The sequence below is a fragment of the Syzygium oleosum genome, unplaced genomic scaffold (genome assembly GCF_021117445.2).
Source record: "Syzygium oleosum isolate NSW1041296 unplaced genomic scaffold, Sole_v2.1 Sole_v2.18, whole genome shotgun sequence".
Classification (NCBI taxonomy): Eukaryota; Viridiplantae; Streptophyta; class Magnoliopsida; order Myrtales; family Myrtaceae; genus Syzygium; species Syzygium oleosum.
Genome location: NW_026607502.1, coordinates 4124373 through 4147616, shown reverse-complemented (window position 1 = coordinate 4147616; position 23244 = coordinate 4124373). Strand labels below are relative to the sequence as shown.

General features: G+C 42.9%; 3 protein-coding genes across 7 annotated transcripts; 2 read left to right on the top strand and 1 right to left on the bottom strand.

Annotated features, from left to right (window-relative positions):
* Positions 1 to 3591: 3591 nt before the first annotated feature.
* Positions 3592 to 4430, bottom strand: LOC115688935 (agamous-like MADS-box protein AGL29). The gene has a single exon (XM_030614897.2). It carries the CDS (start codon positions 4204 to 4206, stop codon positions 3670 to 3672), a length of 537 nt encoding a protein of 178 aa, XP_030470757.1. The 5' UTR covers positions 4207 to 4430; the 3' UTR covers positions 3592 to 3669.
* A 9387-nt stretch (positions 4431 to 13817) lies between these two features.
* On the top strand, positions 13818 to 18306 carry LOC115688921 (DNA replication complex GINS protein SLD5). Its single transcript, XM_030614878.2, has 6 exons — positions 13818 to 14196; positions 16140 to 16262; positions 16597 to 16679; positions 16772 to 16881; positions 17839 to 17914; positions 18020 to 18306. The coding sequence occupies exons 1-6, from the start codon at positions 14002 to 14004 to the stop codon at positions 18132 to 18134; spliced, it is 702 nt and encodes a 233-aa protein (XP_030470738.2). The 5' UTR covers positions 13818 to 14001; the 3' UTR covers positions 18135 to 18306.
* Positions 18307 to 20144: 1838 nt separating this feature from the next.
* Positions 20145 to 23244, top strand: LOC115688922 (uncharacterized). 5 transcript variants are annotated; one of them, XM_056319536.1, is made up of 5 exons: positions 20145 to 20376; positions 20544 to 20768; positions 21304 to 21414; positions 22597 to 22663; positions 23094 to 23244. In XM_056319536.1, the coding sequence occupies exons 1-4, from the start codon at positions 20251 to 20253 to the stop codon at positions 22639 to 22641; spliced, it is 507 nt and encodes a 168-aa protein (XP_056175511.1). In that variant the 5' UTR covers positions 20145 to 20250; the 3' UTR covers positions 22642 to 22663; positions 23094 to 23244. The 5 variants fall into 5 exon arrangements, with proteins under 5 accessions (XP_056175511.1, XP_056175512.1, XP_056175510.1 ...); XM_056319537.1 differs by lacking the exon at positions 23094 to 23244 and adding an exon at positions 22811 to 22848; XM_056319535.1 differs by lacking the exon at positions 23094 to 23244 and adding an exon at positions 22750 to 22848.

Below are 23244 nucleotides of genomic sequence, written 5' to 3'. Positions count from 1 at the left end.
TCTCAGTGATAGCATCAATTGCACCCCATAACTCATAAGATGTTTAGTCCTCATAATTACTCACAATATAATCTCAATCTCTTTACAAATCTAACCACAAGATTTTCATTGCTTGAACACTAACTTCATGGGGTGTATTATTCTCCACCATTGGCACGATAATTCCACGGACTGAGAACTCTCCATCAATGGCGCAACAACAAGGCAAAAATAAAACAACCTTTAAATAAACTTTCAAGTAAGACCTAAAGTGGTGCCATTTTCTAAAAAAAGGACAAATAGTGGATATTGGGTGTGTTTGGTTTAGCTTTCCCAAGGGGTTCTTGACCTCCAAACCCTCTTGGGGAAATCCTGGGGTGTTTGGCAAGCCTTCCTAAGGGGCTTTCGGCCAAATGTTAGCCTTAGGAAAGTTGAAAGCCCAAGGGACCAGCCTTAAGCTTTCAACATTTGCGGAATGCTGAAAGTAGGATTAGATAAATTTTTTTCTTATAAAACTACCCTCACAAATTCTTTAGATTTTCGATTTTTCCCCTCGTTATTACTGTTCATCCTTTTTGTGTGAGGGCGGTTGGCGAGAGCCGACGAGCCAAATCTAGCCGGCGAGAGGTTGGCAAGGTCTCGCAACCTCGGTGAGGTCCACTTGAGTCAGGCACCTCAAGCGATGGTCAATTGGATCCCGCGAACTTAGGCCTCATCGAGCGAAGAGGCCTGAGGTCGCGCGACCCAAGCGTCCTTGTTGATTGGGGTCACGCGACCCTAGCGAGGACCGCCTAGGGTCACACGACCTAAGGCGACAGTCGCATGGGTTGTACAACTTCAAGCCTTGTCACCTAGGGTTGCGTTACCCCGGCGAGGGTCGTCCCAGGTCGTGCGACCTTGGGCAACGGCCACCAGCACCAAATCTAGCTGACTGATGGCTTGAGTTGAGCCCTTTGCCGGAGTCGGCAAAGGGTTTGATTTTTTTGTAATAAAAAAAGAAAAAATTGCACCCAAATGCCTTTTGCAAAAAAAAAAATTGCCAAATACTACTTAAGCCAAAGTAGTTTTATAAATAATTTTTTAACAAATGCAATTTGCATTTCCCCAAAGTCCTTTAGGTCAAAGGCCTTTGCATTCCCCCAAGGCCCATTTCCAAAGCCGAACCAAACACAGTCATTGTCTTGATTAAAGGCCTGAAATGGCCAAATTAGTCTCATATAAGAATCCCAAATCGCGGCCGGCCAAATCTTTGCCAGCCAACTTACTTTGGCAGCTAGAATAAAGGCAATTTTATCCAAAATATGCAATGCGAAACAAAAAAAAGTGAACTCTTAAAAATAAAAAATCCCAAACTGAATTATGATTAGGTTTCTTCGTGGAAATTCTCCTTCTTTCCTGGGTTCTCTCCTCGACTCTCCATCTTGATCTTGTCTGTCGTTCTTGGATTGGCAACCTTCTGCATAATCATTACGATGGACGGATGTAGTTTGGGGAATAGTGAGATGTTCACTTTTCAATTATTTGATTTTTGCTGCATAACCAAGTTTGCAGTCTGAGCAGTAGATCCAATCTGCTAGCAGGGCGGATTATAGTTGCATACTGTACCAAAAAAGTGAAGATTGTTTTAAAAAAGAGATGGAGTCTCACTCTTCTTGACATCAAGATACATCATTTTGCTACAAATCGGTGAAGAAATCTCCGAGGTTAGCTCCCAAAATCACGCATGCTCTATGAGAGATGCTCGTGGAGGCTTTGGGAATCGCTATAGTACGATGAAACTGTAGTCTAACTCCAAAAAATTAAGAATAGCTACTTTCAGTATCGGCGGGCTTCATGTAACACACAACAAAACATGAATCAATTAGAACATACTCCCGGAAGAAAGAACCAAAGCAATAAATTTTTTTTATCAATTTACACCAAAGAAAACTGTTGATATAGGGACTATAACCGGCACGTAGGGCCACGAGAACAACAAATTCAATTAAAAAATACACGGTAGATACCACTTGCCATTAGAAAATACAATTGATTCGCAAAAAAAGAACACAGAATGCAGCCATAAATTCGACCGAACCAGCCAAAGCAACACCAACAAATAAGCACTCCTACCATTGTTGTTCTCATTGCCATCGTTGTGGTATTCCATGATATGGCCACGCCTTGTCGATATGTTGCTTCAAAAAGTTACAATCGCTTTCTTTAGGACGAACGAAGGATCAACTGCACCAACTTAGAAAACTGAACTCGGTGGATGGGAATGAAATTAGAGGAGTGATTTGATCTTGGGCGATGAACTTGAGCTGGAATGGAAGAGCCTAGTCTCCCTACACTCTTTAGATGGAATCGACGCTCCTAACTTGCTTTGTTTACTTCTATTTGGCTGTATCTTTACTTTGTTTTCCCACAACAAAGACAAGTTGATGGATTTATCGGAGGAAATCACGTGTATTGAGATTGTTGGAGAGGGAGAAATCATGAATATTCAATTTAAGACCTTTTTATTTTTAGTGTTCTGCATGAACCTTAGCTTTATTTGGGTAAAATTAGAAATTTCGAATAGAATTGCCCCAAATCTAGCCGCCGGAAAAAGCTAGCCCAGAAAGATTTAGCCGGCCAACGATTTGGACGTTTTATTTGAGACTAACTTGGCAACTTTAAGTCATTATTTGAGACAAAGTTTATTTCGGGCCCTATTTTGAGAAAACTTTCTACTTCATACCCTTATCTGAGATTTTCCTAATTAGAGATACATACACCTACAATCCAGCTTGTTCAAGCCCAAAATTGATAAGTCGGTCACCAAATCCAAATCCTCTACCCGGCGTTTCCCCTTCTCCAAGATATCGCGGCTTTCCCTTTTTGATTTATATTGCCAACTTCAACATGGATATACATTCCGACCAAAAAAAAAAACAACTTGGATATGCATTCACCAACGCAGTAACTAGTCCAATTCCTTTCTTTTCTTTTCTTTTTTCAAATTTGGATGTCCAATGAATAAAGACCGGACTTCCAAGTAGGGAGTCTCTTATGTGAATTCGGAATTTCGTTGCCATGCTTTTGTATGTCCAATTTGTGTCGGACTTTGAGCAGTCCACACGCTCCAGATCGATCTGTATTTCACTTACAGGCTCAAACTCAAGAGCTATTCTAATGCTAGATCTTTGGAATACTTTCTCCTAAAGGACAAGAGCATCCCAGATACTCTAGCATATAAAGTTTCAGTCTCTTCCAACTGATGGCTCCCTAGCAGTTACTGCGTTGAACTATTTTTTCTTTTTGTTACAGATTATGTATTTAAAAAGTATCGACACTTCATTTTTTTTGGGGGGGGGTGTTTAGTATTCACGATAATTGTGCTTTTCATGTCAATGATTAAGACTATCATAACAAGAACTACTTATGGAAGAATTAGTCTTTAACTAAGTTCAGTTGAAGATCCGACTTAGAATGATGCGTATGCGTGCATAGTCCAGACAAATCTATTCATTTATAAGCTTTTGCAGTTCTCCTCGCGTAGACGTCCAAGATTATCTTGCTCCAAAACCTTATATTAAGAAAACAAGATCATAAATAAACTAATGGAAATCAATCTTAAGAACAAATTGATACTGGTAACCAAATTCATTTGTTATTGGGAAGGCATGGATACAATAGCAAGTTTCTAAACCCAGTTCTCTGATTGGTTTACGTCCTCGGCTGCTGTTCTGCGAGAATTAACAGTGCAGAAATCACCTCCTTCTCGTTCATACAAGTTCTCAGTTTCTCACGAAGGTCTTCCAACGAGCTCTTCAACTCTCCGAGTTCAAGCAATCCAAGTTGATCAACTGGAGGTTGGCCTTTGGCAGCTCGTTTTGCTTTCAGCGCCTTCTCGAGCATCTCTCCTCGCTTCTCCTCTGCGTTTAATTGCTTGAGTAGATCGAGGAGTTGTTGGTTTAGATTATCATCGGTTGTGGTTTCGTCACGAGATTCAGCAGCTTTGCTCGTGCCCTCATCCGTAGCCTTTTCCTGATTTAGAAATCGGTGAACGAGGGATTCCACGTTCGGGTGCCCGAACGAAAAGGGTTTGCCTCCAGGGGAAAACACGATGATCGCAATCTGGACAGCGCACAGGATCGCGAGCTCGTTCGCCTTCTTGAAAAGCCCGGTTCTTCGCTTCGAGAAAGTCACTTGCCTCGTGCAACTGTCCGTCACCATCTGGATCTCGATCTTGCGACGACCCATGATTAATTCCTTCAGCGCAGAGCTCCTGTGATCTCTTAATATGATCAATAGCAGAATACAATCTGAAGAACTCGAGACGTGTATATATATATAGCCACCATTTCAAGACAATCGAGATTCCTAATACGGGTTTCGGAACCTAATTACCATAATCGGATTAGGGTTTACTGGCAAGGCAAGTTCTTTAATTATCCTCCTTCTGTATGACTAAAACATGATGAACCTCCAATGGTTCCTTACTGTCATACTTACTGTGTTACAAACAAGCAAAACTTAGGTTTATTCCTATCCAGAGTCTCTCTCTCCTCTCCAATGTTGTACACTCTTGGCTCTTTCACCATATTTGACTGGTGTTTCCTAACTTGGAATTCAATTTATTCATGAAGGATTTATACATTGATTCAAACCAAGTCTGAATGCATTAGAATTAAGTATGATGAAAATAATATTCGGCCGTATTAGTGAGAAAATGGACGACTTAGTATAAATAATATACGTATTTAGCCGTGATTGCAATATATAGTTTTGTTTTTCTGAAATTCAAGAATGTGATATCTTGCCCATATCTTGATTTGGAAAGACACCATCCATAAACGAATGCTGAGGATGAATCCAGCAATATCAAGAGTATGTTGTTAGCTTCAAGCATTTCCAGTTTTGCCCAGCTTGTTTCCTTCCTTTCCCACTTACCTAATGAGAGAGAAGCTTACAGAGGAATCCGTACAGTATTATTTTTTTTTTTGGGTCAGAAGCAACTATTTTGATTTACTTGAAAAGAGTGTTGTGGATAAAATTTAGATGCTTCGGACCAAGGAAGCTCCCGAAGGGCCGGAGGGGTATTTAAAACCCAATTTTGTGGCAACCTATTCTTTTTCTGGGCCTTCACAACCCAATCGGCTACTTTATTTGACTCTTCATTTATGTGGGCTAACTTTAAGGCTTCATTTGTTTTGGTGGCGAACGAATGACGTGGAAAATGTTTTTCTAAAAATGATCATTGGTATCGCTTACAAAAATGAATGAACTCGTCCAAGTAAATTCCATCAATGTTGATTTTAAACGTTCCCTGTTCTGGTGGCTGCCATTGTTGAAGACCGAAGCTTCCTGCAACTGGGTTTTTCCGCTTGACAGGGATGCCATCATGCAATATTTTGCTGCATTGCGGGGGCCTCTTCCACCATTTTGCTCTGGACCTGGCTTTTGCGCTCGAAAGATAAAGTGATTTCTTACTTTCCAGATTTGCCAAAGAACAATCGCCAGTAGCTCGAAAGTGACCGAGGCATGTTTAAATTCAGCCAACCACTCTTCAAATCCCGAGAGACCTTGGGGAAGAAATTTCGATGTTCAGTGGTGGATCTGTCCAGACCTTCCTCGTCCATGGGCATTAGAAGAAATGCATGCTCAGCTGTTTCAGACCTTTGATTACAGAGACTGCAAAGGGGATGGGGTAAGATTTGCCTTCTGTATAAACTGTCCCTTGTAGCTAGTGCGTTTTGGCAGGCACTCCATAGGAAAAATTTTGTTCTGGGTTACTGCCAAATCTTAGTCCATAGAGTTTTAGGAGTTCGGTTAAGAGGAAGACGCCTGTTCTGAACTTGGGTTTTGACCATTTCCACTCTGTTTACAGATTGGCGAGAGGAACTATTGCAATGTGTGTACAATGTGTGAGAACGACTATTGTAGAATTGTATAGTTACTTAAGTCGAAAGCGGGGTTGTCGTAGAAGGAAGTCGGATCCTGCGGGGAACAAGTTTTACCCTGGTAACAAAACGGCATTTGTACTCTTCGTATGATTGGCGGAATTCGATTTACTATATCAATGGTTAACTTTTCGAATTTATGACAGTTTGAGGCGTAAACATTATTTTCTGTTTTTTTTCTTTTCTGAACTTAGGATTGTGTTACTTTAACTTCTATGGGTTCATCTACGTGGAAAAAATTGCCACATAAGAGTGCGTTTGGTAACATTTCTGTTCTCGAGAATCATATTTTTTTAGAAATAGTTTTTTCAATTATTCCCTAGATAAGTATCTGAGTAGAAGAATGTGTATGGTAACTGCATAAAATTTCTATTATTAGAATAGAAAATGAACAGAAAAGCATTTGGTACAATCCTAAAATTTTTTGGGCAAAAGTACACTAGAAGTGCCATAACTTGTGTACGGCGATCACTTTTGTGCCATAACTTTTTTTTCGGATCACTTTGGTGCCAAGTCGGAGGAAAAGCGATCACTTTAGTGACTCCGGCCAAAATTCCGGCCAAAAAGCTGACCTGGCATTTATATTAAAAAAAATGGTCTGACTTGTACACGGTAAAAATTACGTGGCTTTTTTTCGAATTTTTTAATTTTTTTAAAAAAAAGTTGCAATGGCGAGCGAGCCCTCGCCGCGCGCAACAACCCCACCACCGCCGAGAAGGGGGCGCGTGTCGGCGAGGGTCGTCGGCCCTTGGCCGGGGCCCGGTGACCCTCGCCGAGCCCAGGGAGGGCCGGATCCGGCGACCCTCACCGAGCCCAACGAGGGCCGAATCCGGCGAGGTCGGCCTCGCCTTCGCAGGCGAGGCGAGACCTCACCGTCGCCCGGGTGGCGACGGCGAGGTCTCGCCTCGCCCGGAAGGCGAGGCCGCGCCGCCGTCGCGACCTAGGCGACAGGAGGTAGGCCTCGCCTTCGTCCGGCGAGGCGAGACCTCGCCGTCGCGTGGGTCGACGGCGGGTCCGCCTCGCCTAGCAAAGGCGAGGCCGACTCGCCGTCGCCCGCAAAGGCGAGGCCGACTCGCCGTCGCGACCCAGGCGACGGCGAGGCGAGATGTGACATTCTGATTTTCGACCCATTTTTGGGATTTATAAAACGTGTAATTCGTCGGTGTGCTTATAGTAAAATCTCGCCCGAACCGATCACTCTCGGTTATTTTTAAATTAGAGATTTCGCTAGAATCGCACTTGATCGAATTTGGCCGTTATTTAAAGCCTAAACTTTGGTGTCGATTTTCGGAGTTTCGGGACGAAATAATTTGGACGGTGTCGATATTATTGTGCCAATAGTCGATCATGTCGGGAATAATGGAAAAAGGGAGTTTTTGATCGGGTGCGAATTTAGACTAGTAGACCTCCCTCGGGATAATTTGACTTAATTGATTTGGCCTTTGTCCCTTATTATATTCGAGGTTTAATTTGGACCGATAGATCATTGTCGGTTTTAATTATGGGCCGTTTAATTGCATTATTTATTTGATTGAACATTTAAATTTTTCTCTCTCTCTTTCTTTCTCTCTCCTCTGCCCGCGCACGCACTCCCCCCCCCCCCATTATCACGTCTGTCCTGCTCTCTCTCTCTCTCTCTCTCCCTTTCTCTCTCTTTCCTTCTCTCTTCCCTCTCTGGTCGCCGGACGCGCACGTCTCCCCCCTGGCAGACGTCCCCTCGGCCACGCCCATGCAGACCAACCACTCCCCCTGACATTCTCTCTCCTCCTTTTTCCTTTTTCCTTCCTTCCTTCTCTTCTCTTTCTTCTTCCCTTTCTTCTTCTTCGCCCGCGTCTGGTTCTGCTTCGTCCCTGTCTCTGCTTCTTCTCCCTGCTGCCCGACGCCGACCGCCGGAGCTCGCCTGGCCGCCACGCGCCGCCGCCGTCGCCCCGCCAGCCGCCGCGCCGCCGCCGGTTGCGCCATCGCCGCCGCGACCCCCCCTCTCCCTTCCCATCCCCTGTTTTCTTCGCCCCGACTCCTCCCCTGTTCTGCCTCGCCCGCGACCGCCCCACGCCGCCGTTCCGGCCGCCATCGCCCCCACTGGCTCGCCGCCACCATCCTAGCTCCCCCCCCCAAGCCGCCGTCGCCCCTGCTGCTCCGGCGACGACGCGTCTACCTTCCCCTGTTCTGGCCGAGCCTCCGCCGCCCCAGCTCGCTGGCTGCACGCTCGCCCATCTCTCCGTCGCCGTCGCCGTCAGCTGCTCGTCCCAGACCGGAGCTGTCGCCGTCGCCCCTCCTCTTCCTTTTCTTCCCCTGTTCGCGCGGCCTCTGGTCGCGTCGGAGCCGAGGCCGACCAGATCCGCCGCTCGCCGTCCGTCCAACCTCCGACGCCACTGCTGCCTTGCCGTCCGCCCCAGCAGCTCGCCGTCGCGCCGTCGCCGCCCCTGCCCCTGCCACTGTTCCGCGGAGTACCTTAGTTGCTGCCGTTTTTGCCTCTCGCTCGTCCTCTTTGGCCCACCCGTCGCCCCCATTCCCGTCGCCGTCGCTGTCCAGCCGCCGCCGTCGCTGCCCAGCCGTCACCGGAGCTGTTGCTGTTCCGGCGAGGTCCCTGCCACTCGCCGGTGCCGCTGCTTCTCACCACCGTGAACCCAACCGCTCGCCCTTGCTGCCGCTGAGTCGTCGCCACCGCTGTCCCGACGATCCTCCCCGTGGCCCAGCCCCGTTTTCTTGCTCAAGTCGAGGTAAGCGACTTCCTAATCCCGACTTAGGATGATGGGTAATGCTAGACTTGTTTAGGGGTTCGTGTGTTCGTGTGTGGGCTGAATATAGTGGCTGTCATGGGCTGTTCGGCGTGGTTTTGGTGGCCGTTTAGCGCGATTGGGTGGCTGAGTTATGGGCTGGTTCGGGGCGAGTGGAGGGGCCGAAGTATGGGCTGAATCGCGATGGTTTATGGCTGAATTTTGTGGTTGGATTAGAGGTCGTCAGTGCTGGAATTTATGCCGAGATCGTCGATGGTTCGTGCGTGATTTAATGGTCGTTTGACGGTAGTTCGTGTTGATGATTCGTGATGGGATAATGCGCCTATTGTGAGTTGAGGCTTAGTGTGATTGTATGAGGGGCCATTGAGGCTAGAATATTAATTTAGTGTGTGATTGTTCCATGTGGTCCAAATGCTTGAATTGTGTTCGTATGTGGTGAATTAATGATTGGTTGTGACCGCTTTATAGTGATCGTAGGTGTTTGTTGAAATGCAACGTGAATTGGTAGAACCATGGCCTTTTTGGCTTGAGCATGGCGAATTATGTTGCGGTCGTTTGGAATGGTTGTGTGATATTTGATTCCGTGAAGGACGTGAAGTTGATTGAATTAAGTGGCGTGTGTGTTTGCTTGAAAAGCCCGGATTGATCGGAGGGCGCCAACCCGAGGCGTGGTTACGCGGTGTGGCGAGAAAGGCAAGAAAAGACTTGAGGCGTGTTTACGCGGGTCATTGGAAAGAAAGTTGGGCCCGAGGCGTGTTTAGGCGGGCAATGAGAATGAGCCCGAGGCGTGTTTACGCGGGTGTAAGATTGACCCGAGGCGTGTTTACGCGGGTCGTGTGATTGGGCCCGAGGCGTGTTTACGCGGGCGCAAGAATGAGCCTGAGGCGTGTTTACGCTGGCCGTGAGAAGGACTTGAGGTGCGTTGACGCGATTCGTGGATAGTTGGTTGGACACGTGTGCGTAATGTGAGTGTTTGGATTGGTGGATGAATATGTGGATGTTTGGTTGAATTGGTTGAGTGTACGTGCGGATGTTTCGTTGGATTGGTTGAGTGCAAGTGTGGATGGCGCTCGAGCGATTGTGTTATATTCTCGGGATATTATTGAATTACCATGATTTGACTAATGTGCGGAGATGGCGTGTGATTTGAGGCAAGGTAAGTACATTATGTGAAATTTGTTATGTGAATAGTTAGATTGCATGTTTGGACTCGTCCGGGTACGCATTGGCCTATGTGGGGTTTAGGGGTCTGCTTATTGAGATTTATCTCATTCCCGTTGTTAAACATTTTCAGGTTTTGAATGACAAACAGTCATCACGTGCGGTTCGGAGGCCGGGGGTGGTATTGGACATTGATGCTTCATCCTTGTTTGGATGCCCATTGTTAATAGTGAAGTTAGGTTACCCAATCACCACCCCCTTTTGATGATCGTGGTTTGAAGTTAGTAGCCAGGGGTTGATGTTGTGTATTGTGAATGCTGTAGGTAATTGCCAAGCTTGTTATGCGTTTATTGATTTGTGCAAATACTATCCTTTGGTCATTATTTATTGTCTGGGTTATTTCTATTTCGCTTCCGCTTGCCTTAATCGTTAGTTGTTTCGTTTGGGTCGGCGACGCGTCCTGGGACGTCGCGTTCAATACGGCCATCAAAGGGATGTCGTGAGCCCGTCGGGGTTCGGGGCGTGACACGAGACCTCGTCGTCGCGACCCAGGCGACGGCGAGGTCTCGCCTCGCCGGATCTGGCCCTCGCCGATCACTGCGCCCACCCTTCCTGGCGATGGTGGGTTGGCGGCAGCAGCGGCGCCGCTGCAAGTTTTTTTTTTTTTTTAATATAATTTAATTTTTTTTAAAAAGTACACGTCCGGGCTAAATGGCGTCGTTTTTGGTTTTTAATGCTGATGGACCTCTCCGCGAGCCGTGTCGGCCACATCGGATTCCGGTGAGCCACGTCGGCATTGGCACTAAAGTGATCGATTTTCAAAAAGTTGGCACCAAAGTGATCCAAAAAAAAGTTATGGCACCAAAGTGATCGCCGTACACAAGTTATGGCACTTCTAGTGTACTTTTGCCAAATTTTTTGTGACATGAAATTTTTTTTCTTTTTTTTCTTTTCTTTTTATCCTCCATTCTTCCTCCTCCTCTAGTTGGTCGCTAGGCCTCGGCGACCGGCCAAAGACAAGGGTCGGCGAGGTCGACTTTGCGGTGGCTGGGCAAGGTTGAGCCTAACCTAGCCACGCAAGGCTGAGCCTTGCCAGCCATCGCCAAGGCTCATCCACCAGCTAGAGGAGAAAGAAGAAGGAAGGAAAAAAGAAAAGAAAAGAAAAGATGACTTGTTTCAGAAATTATTTCTTAGAACAAAGAAGTAAGTTTTTTTTACTTCTTGTTTCTGTTTCAATTATATTCCCTGGCCACTTTTCTATTTTGGGAAATAGAAAAAATAGCTGACATTACCAAATGGATTTTTGTTCTTTTTTTGTTCCTATTAACAAAAGAACAGAAAATTAAAGAAACGGAATGGTTACCAAACATGCCCTAAGTGGCCAAGTTAACAATTCGCCTAAAGACACCAGCCATTTTTTTGTGCATCGGATGCATTTGAGTATACTATAGCTCGACTCTTAAATCATGTCAGTCTTAAGTGGGACCCACCAACATCTAGAATTATATACATTAAGCTTACATGGACCCAAATTGCCTAAGCATTTTTTCTTAAAATACACCAAGAAATGGCGAACAAAAGTGCATCAATTATCAAATGTCAAAGCATCTCACTGAACTGGATGGAAATCGACTGTATTTCACCGACTTATATGTGAAAAACGACACCACAAATGCACACTTACTTAAGTGCCTTAACTTTTCGATCGAACACTTGAGTGCATGCAACCTTCAATTGAGTACTATAATTTTTTAATCTCTCATTTAAGTGCCATATCTTAAAAAAAAAAAAATTCACCACATTTGCCAAAAATCTGATGTGGTATGGCACTTAAGGTGAACTTTTTTTAAAAGTTAAAGTATTCAAGTGATCGATCGACAAATTATAGCACTCAAGTGGGTTGTGTATCAAAATTGTGCATTTGTGGTATCTTTGTCTCTATACGATTAGCTATGTAGTTTGTTATTTCACCGAAATGAGAGAGATAGGCTGGGACGGGACCTACCTCTCTAGCTCGTGGCCGACGGATCGAGATCATCTCAACCATTGATCTATATTTACATGTGGGGCCCACTATCGACCACTAAGGTTACTACCCATTTTCCCTCCTCAGAGTTTTTGAGTTTAGCGCCAAACATTGCTCCTCCTTGCCCCTCTCCCTCTATCGAGCTCGCTCGATCTCGACTGGAACGAGCAGTCAATATCGTTGTCCGAAGCCAAAAGGGCATTCTGGGTTCGCCCGAAAGAGGAAGGATCGGATGGAGTCCGAGTCGGGCTCAAGGGACAAGCTGAGTGATGGGATGGACTATTTCGAGAGGTTTTTTAGTCCGTTTCTGTAAGTTTGTGATATCCTTTTGAGCGTAGTTCCTAAGCATTAGCAAGAGTGACAAACCCAATTATAAGTATACGAGACAAGTGATTGTACTTAGTGTGAAGGCATTTGTGTAGGTGAAAGATAAAATGTGCGAGGGACTTTTTGTAAATACTTAGAGGTGTGACTTCTAGATTAGCAAGAGGAACTATGGTAATGTGTGTACAATGTGTGAGAACTGCTATTGCAGACTTCTATGGTTATGTAAGTCCAAAGCGGGGTTGTTGTAGTAGGAAGTTGGATTTTGCGAGGAACAGCGCAGGTTTTACACTTTGTAACAAAGCGGCATTTGTACTCTTTGTATGATTAGTGGAATTCGATCTATTTTATCAATGGTTAACTTTTCGAATTTATGACAGTTTGAGGCGTAAACATTGTTTTCCCCTTCTTTTTTTTCTGAACTTAGGATCGTGCTTCCTTAACTTCTCTGGGTTCATCTACGTGGCAAACATTGCCACATAAGTGGCAATGTCAATAATTCGGCTAAATCCGACCAAAAAAAAGAATAATTCGCCTAAAGATACCAGCCATTTCTTTGTGCATTGGATGCAATTGAGCATATTACATCCCAACTCTTAGATCATATGGGTCCGAGGTGGAATCCACTAACATCGAGCATTAGATATATTGAGCTTACATGCACACATATCACCTAAGCATTTTTTTTTTCTAAAAGCACATCAAAAAAAGGCCAACAAAAGTGCATCAATCGTCAAATGTCGGAGCATCTCATGAACGGAATGGAAATCGACTAGGGTTGACTGACTTATACGTGGAAAACGACGCCACAAATGTTATAATTTTTGTACAGCGCTCACTTGAACGTCATGACTTTTCGATTGATCATTTGAGTGTTATAACTTTCGTGCAGCTTTTACCTGAGTAACACAACTTCAAAAAAAAAAAAAAACTTTCACCACCATTGCCAAAAATTTAAGTAAAAATTAGTAGGGATAAGTATACTATAAGTCCTAAAACTTGTCAGGAAAGTGCAATTGAGTCCTAAAACTTTCAAAAAATGCGATCAAGTCATAAAACTTGTTAGGAAAGTACAATTGAGTCCTAAAACTTTTCAAAAAGTGCAATCAAATCCTAAAACTTATCACGAAGGTGCAATCAAGTCCTAAAACTTATCACAAAGGTGCAATCAAGTCCTAAAACTTTCAAAAAGTGCAATCAATGGAAGGACTTGATTGAACCAATTTGATAAGTTTTAGGACTTGTTTGCACTTTCGTGACAAGTTTTAGGACTTATTTACACTTTTTGAAAGTTTTAGGACTCAATTGCACTTTCCTAACAAGTTTTATGACTTAATTGCACATTATGAAAGTTTTAGGACTCAATTGCACTTTCGTGATAAGTTTTAGGACTTTGAATGCACTTATCCCAAATTATTACTACTCAAATGATCAATCGACAAATTATAACACTCAACGGAATCCCGTATAAAAATTGCGATACCTGTGATACGATTAGTTTTATAATTTGTTATTTCACCTAAACGAGAGAGACGGGCCCGGACGGGCCCCTGTCCCTCGAGCCCGTGGCCGCGACGGATCGGGATCATCTCAGCCGTTGATCTAGATTCGCACGTGGGGGCCCACGATCGGCAGCCGAGGTCGCTACCCATTTTCCCTCCCCAAAGCCTTTCGAGTTTCGCGCCAAACGCTGCTCCTCCTCCTCCTCCTTGTCCCCTGCCTCCGTCGTGCTCGCTCCATCTCCATCTCCACCTCGACCGGAACGAGCAGCCAGTATCGTCCGAAGCCAAACGGGCATTCCGGGTGTTCGCCCGAAAGACAGGGGAAAGAAGGGGAAGAGGCTGGGATGGAGTCGGAGTCGGGCTCGGGCTCGGGCTCGGGGGACAAGCCGAGCGATGGGACGGACGACTTCGAGACCCTGATCTCGACCACCGACGTGGAGCTGCTGAGGAGGGCGTGGCGGAACGAGAAGGCGGCTCCGGAGATCCTCCGCTTCGAGACCCATTTGATCGATCGAGTCACCGGGCAGCTCCAGTTGATGGTAACCTCCTCCTCCCCCCCCCCCCCCCCCCCCCCCTTTCCTTCTTCGCCCTTCGGCAGATCTGTTTTTGCGCTAGCCAGGTTTGCTCGTGGCGTGGGAGTTGAGTTCTGGGTGATAGCAATCGTGGGTACGCCGTGAAATCTATGCCCTGCTTGTGTTTAGGTTCGAAATCGTCCATCCATGGGTTTCCGACGATCCGTTCTATATCCTTCTCATGTGCCGGTCAGTGAATTTGTCGAAATGCGATAATTTGTCGAGACGGGATCCTCCCTTCACCTTGGATCGGTTCGTATATTCCCGGCTTTTCGAACTTAAGACAATGAGACTCGTCCGCTGGTATACCCCACCTTCAGTAGAGTCTAATTCGGCGAGAGGTTGTATTAGGCATATATATTGAGAGTGGACATCGCATACAATGGAGTGGCTTGTAGCTCAGCTTTCGACGATGTCGATCTATCAGCCCGGGATGTCGTTTTGCTCTTGCAATGAGTAAATTTTTTTGTTCTTTGGAACTCAAAATCGTCTGTTTTCCTGGAATGAAGAAACAGGAGATTCGCGGGACATGGATGCTTTTGCTTCTTCTTTATGGTTGGTAACTCAAGCATTTGACGCATAATGTTTTGAATGTATATACTGATTATGTCTTTGACAAGGGATCTCCTTGTCTCACTCCTCTTTGAGGCACCAAATGTCCATAGGAGCAATCATTTGATAAAATTCATACGAGACAATAGCAGTTCATCGAAGAAGTAAAAATCACAATTTGCTTGGTTCAAACCTGGTTTCGTTAGCAGTAAGATAAGGTTTCTTTCTCATCTGTTATATTTTTTCTCAATATTAATTTTGATCTCCAGAAATCTTCTACCTTATTCTTGATAAAGTGGACTATTTTCTGGGTGAGCTGCATTCCCTGTGATATATGGAAGGAATGAAGGCAGTTTGAGAGGGTGAGACACATTTTTCGAGCTCGAGTTGAAGTCTACTGACAAGGGTTTTTGCATTCACCTTGTACTCCACATTATACAAGCTGATAGGGAAGAATTGGGGAAAATCATCCCGTTACCTGATTTTGGGATAAAAGAGAGAATGTTTGGTTCAACTGCCTCGACATTAATTTTTGGCAAAGAACCTGGATCCAATTGATAACATGATCTAATAAACCTTCTCAGAACTCTATAAAGAAAACCAGACACAAGCCTCCAGGTCCTGGGGGCTTTTAGTGAGTGCATTTGCTTCAAAGCATCCCAAATCTCCTCCGTTGGAGGTATAACACAGATGCAGACATTTTCTTCCTGTAATGCTTGGTGTGATTAGACCCTCCATGCTCCAGGTCATGAGGAATTTCTGTATTTGATGACTCAAAGGAAGAGATAATGTTCAAAAACATTTGGCCAATTTTTCCCTCCTTTCTATCCAGTTGTCCTGTTTGTGTTTGATGAATACAATGCTCTATGTCTCCTTCTAATCATAGTGAAAATGTCAAGGATTGAATGCATGACTCCAATTAACCAAAGCTCCCTCAGACCTTCACTGCCAAACTCCAACCTGGTCCAGAGTTCATCAATATCCTGTATATTGTCCTGTTGTTTTCATGTTATCTTCAGAAGGGTCTGCAGTTGAAGCTCCTCCAAGGCAGTATAACTCTTTAATTTTTCCATTGCAACTCCGAAGACATATTTGCTCCAGCTCTTCGACTCTTTTTGGAGTATGTGGATTTTGTTAGCTGCGTTTATAGGCTTCTAATCTAGCGAATTGTGCTAACTAGACACTTCAAACTACCTCTGTGCACTGCTGAACATGTTTCCTTTTTTTCCTAACTTTTGCAGCCATGTATCTAGATCTAGATGAGCTTGAAAATTACTAATTTCATTCCAATCGAATTATGATTTTCGATAACCATCAATATTCTGCTTGTTATCAATGCAATTGCTATGCATGTCCAGGAAGAAACTGTGGATGACTTTGTAGAAAGTGGCATAGATCCTCTCACGGTGTCTCTCTACCAGATGGACTTGGATAGGACGCAGTTCTTATTGAGATCATATCTCCGGATTCGTATACAAAAGGTAGCGACTTCCTCCAACATCATTCCTTTTACTTTGAAGAAATTCAATCTGCCAAATTTTGGCTATTGGTTTCCACTATGCCGGAAAATAGATGTTTTATGTTTTATCCTGACTATATGAATTACTGGTGGAATAAACAATCGAGGGAAGGTCCTCTGTATTCCTTTTGATAATTTCTAACAATCCTGCGCTTCTTAGTAGGGATAGTTATGACCGTATAGACTTATCCTGTTCTACAAAGATAATGCTTGTGTGAATAAAATCTGATTTCCACAGTCTTTATGACATTAAGCATTTCTTTGTCAAGCTACTAATTTCTGGTATCCTTTTGCAGATTGAAAAGTTTATGTTCCACATTTTGAAGAAAAACGAATTGCATGATCGGCTCTCTAAACAAGAGAGAAACTTCACAAGAAGGTGAATGAGGCGAATTTTTTGTTATGTCATGACTTCAGGGTTATCTCTTTTTCTGTTTTTCCGAAATTAAAGCCTTCACTTCATGTTTACAGATATTCCGAAGTTATTGGGAAACATCTTGAGGAAAGTGTGTTATTGAATTTGCCTGATAATTACCAGTCTTTACTCAGGCAATCGACGACTAGTGAAGAGGATGACATGGGTAAGGCGATCTTCTTTCCTGGTCCCTTATCTCTTCCTATTTAAATAGTATGAGTTTTCTACAATACTTTTTAATGCTTTTACTTAACTCTGGATTTCCTTCTTTTGATCTATGTCAGTGCGCTTGCCTTTGCATGAACTGAATTTTCATCTATTCAATTATGTAATCCGTTTATACAGGGCTCTCAAAGAACCTCAATTCTAAATTTTTTTTGCTGGAAATGCCTAGGAAAATTTCAGGTTAATTTTCCTAAATCTTTCTGCATCTGTTAAGATCATGATTTTAATTTTCGTAGGGATAATAATGGTACCCTGATTTTGAACACCTTTTCTCACAATGTGAAAGCTTTTGAGAAATTCACAGTTGCATGTTCCCCTGCCCTACTTCCAGGTCTACAATTAAAATCTCCTTTTCCTCAGTACCTTGCTACCAACTGTTGGCTGTGCCGTCACTCAATCTGAGAAAATTGTGCTTGTAACTCTTCAATCTTGAGTAGCCACTCGAGAATCTGCTGGTTCAGCAGTTGGTGCTAGAACTAGCCATAACATTGGTAGACTTAAGCTAGTCATCACAAGTTTTTTACCAGGGAAGACCCTTTTCTTACAAAACAGTGAAGAGTCACTCATACTGAACTTGTGGATTTCTATTTTTTGGCCAACAAACTCGTGGATTTTACTTATGCTTGATTACATTGATTTCTAGAACCAATAAAGAGAAGAAATAGAGAATTAGTCTGACTGTTGTACAGATCTCTCTCTCTCTCTCTCTCTCTCTCTCTGTGTTAGTAATATGTGTTACTCATTAATTTTGTAATAAGTTTCTGAATATTCCCTTTTTGAGTTCAATAAGCTTACTAAGTTTCAGCTTGGATTTGCTCAGTTTGTGCTTTTTTTAGTGGATACTTGATAGTAGCCGCACTCTTGTCTTTCTTTAATAAATAATCACTCCTGCTTTCAGTCGCCGAGCCACAGATGGACACTTTCGTCGTATGCAAAGCCAGGGAATATGTTGGACCTTCTGAATTACAAGACAGGCAATCTAGTTTTCCTTCATATCTACAGTTTTACTTTTGGCTGAATGTCCTTAGCTTGTTTCTTATCTGATGTTGGCAATTGATGGATTTATTCCTAACTGGCAGCAACAAGTCCTTGACAACGGATCTGCTCATGGAGATGGAGCCAGGTGAACTGTTCTTCATACCATTCAAGCGCATAAAGAAGCTTCTTGAGAATGGAAAAGTCGATCTAGTCTGAGCCCACAATTGTTTTGCTCCTGCAAGATGATGAGAAAGATAAATGTTCTCTATTTTTGGTAGATGGTTTTTCAAAAATTGCTTACCATCTCCTCTGGCTGTAATCTATCAGGTGTTTCGTCCAAAATCCATGTCAAAAAACACATGATTGTCGGAAGTAGCTCTTTGTTACTTATTTCAGTTTGCCATCCCATTATCTTCTGTATTGACGTGCTAATAGTTCCGGGGAATTTCTTGATAGTCCAATGGCGAATGATGCCTTGGTCTTAAGACAGAAGGCTACATGACACACATTGTTAGGAGAGGCAGTGGCTTGCTGGTATATTAGCAGCAGAAATGAGTACAGGTCTACAGAAAGTTCAATAATGGTTGCAAGACTGGGTAAAAGAGCTCGTCGGTATTAGGCACGGGCGACCTGATCATGGGCTCGAGAGGCTGATCTTTTTTGGTGGCTCAGCCCAAGCAAAAGATACCTTTTTTTTCCTTCCAGAGTTCGGCTCAACCCTCCAATGAATGGGTTTGCTTAATCATGTAATTCATTTGGTGGATGCAAATCTAACATGGGTCACTGGTAAAAAAAAATCTACTCAAATATTTGTTCTTGGGTAGCTGGCTGTTGAAACCACCGATCTTTTATATTTTCAACTTGTCCTCGTGAGTTTTCAGTCAGACCTCACGGACCGACGACTGCAGCCATTGTTCTGGCCAAGCAGTTCGGCATGCAACCTACTGATATCAAGAGTTAGATTTTGCTTCTATTGTTATTTTCTGCTTATGTTTTAGGAGATATTCGATCGAATAGAAGATATCAAAGCAAAGGATATGAGATTCTGTAGCAGCCCTATCTTATCTAAAGTACATTGGGTTTCATGAAAGTGAATATCCATCACATGTAACTCATGTTCATGTTAACGGAGTATACTGGGAGAGATGTTATACCTTGGTTTTCAGAACAACAGCAAGACCTGCATGACACAGATTTTTATCAGAGCATGGTGTATGATTGCAAGTAGCTCAAAGGATATTCATATGCTTTGGATCCAGCAGTCGTTCATTCCAGAACACATTCATTGTCAACTCAGTGTATAACTTGCATAAGATCAATCGAAGCAATTTAAGCAAACAACTCAGAGAATAAAGGGAGAACAAAACGATTTGCAGTTCAGATCATGTTTGATAAACATCATTGGGGTTAAACAAAGATGATGCGAAATACATCCGAATGATATGAAAGAAGAAACAAAACTGCATGAGGGAAGGTAAATTTAAATGAGCACTCGATACATCTATATGCAATCGATATATAAATTTAGTTGAAATGACTCTATCTGTTTAGTACCGGTTTGAGGTTTTTGGTGGTCAAAAAATTAGTTTGGGGTAAATTTATGATAGGCGTACCGGTTTGGGGTTTTTCGTGTTATTATCCCGTCATTGTCGTAGTTTTTATATTTTCTTTTCTTTCTTTTTGATATTAGAGATTGTGAGTGGATTTTCAAGATTATTTATTATGTGCCATTTTTGAACAACATTGGGAATTCAACTTTGGCTACTTTTTTATTTTTTGTCAATTTTGAAAACTAAGATTAAAAGTTTGATTCAAGTAAAAATTCTAACAACTTTGGGATTAATGTAATTGTTGTGGGTAAAAAATGGATAATTACACAAATAGCTCTTAACTTTGTCTCAATGCGCAATTTGGTCCCAAAACTTTTAATTTATTCAATATGATCCCTGAACTTTAACCTAACGTGTAATGTGGCCCATGTACTTTTAATTTGTTTAACATGATCTTTGAATTTTTGGTAAATATCAAACTAGTCATTGAATTATTATATCCCTAAATTCAATATAATCTCTGGATTATTTAGTTTAAGTACTAAATTTAAAAATTTACAAAAAGTTCAAAGATCACATTAAACGAATTATAAATTTATTAATCATATTGAATAAATTAAAAATTCATACGTTACCTTATAAATCGCGATAGAATTGAGGGACTATTTGTATCATTTCTAGTGGAGAATGTACTCAAGTTGGGGCCTTGCTGTGCGCTACAGAACTTTGCAGAGCGGAGGATTATAGCAGACGACCTCCCAGCGAGAGACATAAGCTCATCAATGGTGGTGGGAAATCTAAAGCTGTGGACCGATCTGGCCGCGGAAGGACTGCAGAAGTCGCTCTCCGTCGCCAAGTTCCTCTGCCTCCTCCACGCCACCAACGCCTACTTCTGCACCGCCGTCACGGTAAGGAATGGAATCGAGCCGTCGTCGCGCGCCTTCCCGCGGTCTGAAGTTCCAGTCCCTTTGTGTTTCCCTTTGCTTTTAGCAGAAACCCAGAAGAGGGAGTTTCTCAAAGGAGGTTGTTTGGTTAATGGGTGTTCGTGTTTTTGATGTGTGCGCGTGTCTCGCAGCCTTACGGCCCGAGCATGCTGCCGACCCTGAACTTGACCGGCGACTTGGTCCTTGTGGAGCGGGTCTCCACCTGGCTCGGCAAAGTGGGTCGAGGCGACATGGTGCTCCTGCGGTCTACCGAGGATCCGAGGAAGGTCGTGATCAAGCGCGTCGTGGGCGTGGAAGGCGACACCGTGAGTTACCTCGTGGATCCCAAGAACAGCGACGCGTCGAGAACTTGCGTGGTACTTGTGACCAGCTTTCATGATTTTGTTCGTCCTGAGTTCTCTGCTTTGGATTGGATTCTGGGGACTCGTTGGAACTAGTCAGTGATTTTTGGTTAGTTCTGAATTGTGTATGCTGGTCTGGACTAATGATGCTTCTTGACAAATTTTGTTTCTTCTGAACTGTTTTTTTATTTTTATTTTTGTTGCTGTTTTACTGGGAGGCTGCTAGGGACTATGGAACGAGTTGACATTATTTGCAGTGCTCAGTTCATGGCTGTAAAAGATTGTGCTCCTTTCGATTTCACTTTCTTCCGGAATAAGCATGTCAAGTTTTCCTATATTATGTCGATTTTCTGGTAGATGCTGTTATAATTGATGCTATCTTGGTTTCCTTGTCAGAGGTTGTGGAGAATTTGCCTGGTTCATGTTATTATTTAACTATGCTACTTCTAATCTCTCTAAAAGTTTACTCTTATTACTACACTTTGCATTTCTACCCGTGCATTTTATTCTAAGAAGTAAAATGTTATCTGGAGTCCCCATGTCTCCACAGGTTCCTCGGGGAAACATATGGATACAAGGAGACAACATATACAATTCTAGGGATTCACGAACTTTTGGGGCTGTCCCTTATGGTCTTGTGGAAGGCAAATTATTCTGGAGGGTTAGTATGCTTATTCGTTTTCCCGTTTCAGCATATTCCTTTTCCTATACTCCAATACTTCCGTTTTTCCATTATGTTAAGGCCTTGAAGTTAGAACCGTGTTAATGCCACTAGATCTTTTTCAATATTCAACTTTTGTATAGCTTGCATATACTTTTGGAGATTATATATTGAGATTTCTTTTTGGAGTGATATGTGGTAAGTCGATAATGGGCAGAGAACATCTGTGAACTTGCATTTGCTCTGTACGAGAAAAAATTCGTGCAATTGTTCTCTGGTTGAATCAAACTATGATGACTGATTAATTAGGAAAAAGGATGCTGTATGATAGTATTCTATTGTCGTTGATCCATCAGGCCAGCCTCAAATTCCATTAGAGACAAAATCAAGTTACCTTGCTATATGAGTAGCTGCAACTGCAAGTAGATTCGTGGACTAGACTTCGAGATTGACATGTCATCCATATTGAAAGGGGACAAGGGAAGACTCTACAGACTTCCCTTAGTACAACATAAGCTATGTGATAGGTTTACAAGTTAAGTTAGGGCAGTGTTTGTGTAGCAAATCGCTGGGATCATATCCTGGGCAAAGGAAAATTACATTAACTTTCAAACTAGAGTGTGTTTTTGTTTCCTTCCCCAATTTTGCAATATCTTGAATACAATTGGAAATTCACCACCCCTCACATGTTTCCTCATAGTTGACACATCATCCTCGGCAGCCCTTAGAAGTATTGAAAAGATCATGCTGTACCTTCTGAATGATGTTAATGTTATAAGCCATAATGTCAAGGGAGCCAAAAGAACATTTGAACAAGGGCACATGTCCGTGCATGAGTTTGTACACTCATGTGGAAGCGGGGTGTTGTTCTGGTCATTAGAATGCTATGTTCCTCAGATTCCTTTTGGACCATGTACAGAAAGGAAGGAATTGAGTTTTTACAATGAGAAGGTCAATATCTTTTTCTCCTTCGATTCATAAGTAAACAAAGGTTTTCTGGAATGCTTGCTCTCTTCATGATATGTACGGTTTTTGCTTCCTTGCATAAATATGTTATTTGGGTCAAGAGGCCTCCTTCCTCATTGCTTCTCTTATGCAATTAAAACATGTGAGAGAAAAATGCATAGATCTCTACTTGATCCTGCCCTATGCACTACTTATCTGAAATGATTCTGTCAGCAGATGTGGCCACTCAAAAGCTTTGGGTCTCTACATGGAAAGGCCTAAGAAGATTCGTAGTTCTTTTGAGGTACATTTTCTTTTGTTTTAATGTATGCAAGAACTGCTGCTTTTGGATTTTGATTAATTGATTTAGCTTTTTCTGTTATCGTTAAGGTCTGGTGCCGTCACTACTTTTGTGTAAAATCAAGATTTTGTTTCTCTCTGATCATTACAGCGCATATCCAACGATAATGACATCACTTGCTTCGGAAATGTCAACATTTTTTTCTTGAATGAGAGATAAGATTTCATTGAGGGCATAGATCAGGCATATCCAACGATAATGACATCACTTGCTTCGGAAATGTCAACATTTTTTTCTTGAATGAGAGATAAGATTTCATTGAGGGCATAAATCAGGTCGCTAGTTTCTTGAGTGAGGCTCGATGAACCAAACTGCTAACAAAGGGTATACATCATTACATTGTTTTAATGAATGATTTTTCCATGTGCTATAGGAACCAGATGTGTAGATCTACCATTCTCTTCTCTTAGCCTACTGTTGTCTCGTCCCTCTTATATTTGTCATCTCACCCCCATCCCCCAAACAAAAAGAAGTGTATTTCTTTCTTGGTCCTTGCAAATGCACATTTCTTTCTTTACCTTTCA

Bases quoted from the DNA above. Each gene is read 5' to 3' on its own strand.
- LOC115688921 (XM_030614878.2), top strand. From the start codon at position 14,002: ATGGAGTCGGAGTCGGGCTCGGGCTCGGGCTCGGGGGACAAGCCGAGC. The intron at 14,197-16,139 runs GTAACCTCCTCC...ATGCATGTCCAG, and splicing joins CCGGGCAGCTCCAGTTGATG to GAAGAAACTGTGGATGACTT. The intron at 16,263-16,596 runs GTAGCGACTTCC...ATCCTTTTGCAG, and splicing joins TCCGGATTCGTATACAAAAG to ATTGAAAAGTTTATGTTCCA.
- LOC115688935 (XM_030614897.2), bottom strand. From the start codon at position 4,206: ATGGGTCGTCGCAAGATCGAGATCCAGATGGTGACGGACAGTTGCACG.
- LOC115688922 (XM_056319536.1), top strand. From the start codon at position 20,251: ATGGTGGTGGGAAATCTAAAGCTGTGGACCGATCTGGCCGCGGAAGGA. The intron at 20,769-21,303 runs GTACTTGTGACC...ATGTCTCCACAG, and splicing joins ACGCGTCGAGAACTTGCGTG to GTTCCTCGGGGAAACATATG. The intron at 21,415-22,596 runs GTTAGTATGCTT...TTCTGTCAGCAG, and splicing joins AAGGCAAATTATTCTGGAGG to ATGTGGCCACTCAAAAGCTT.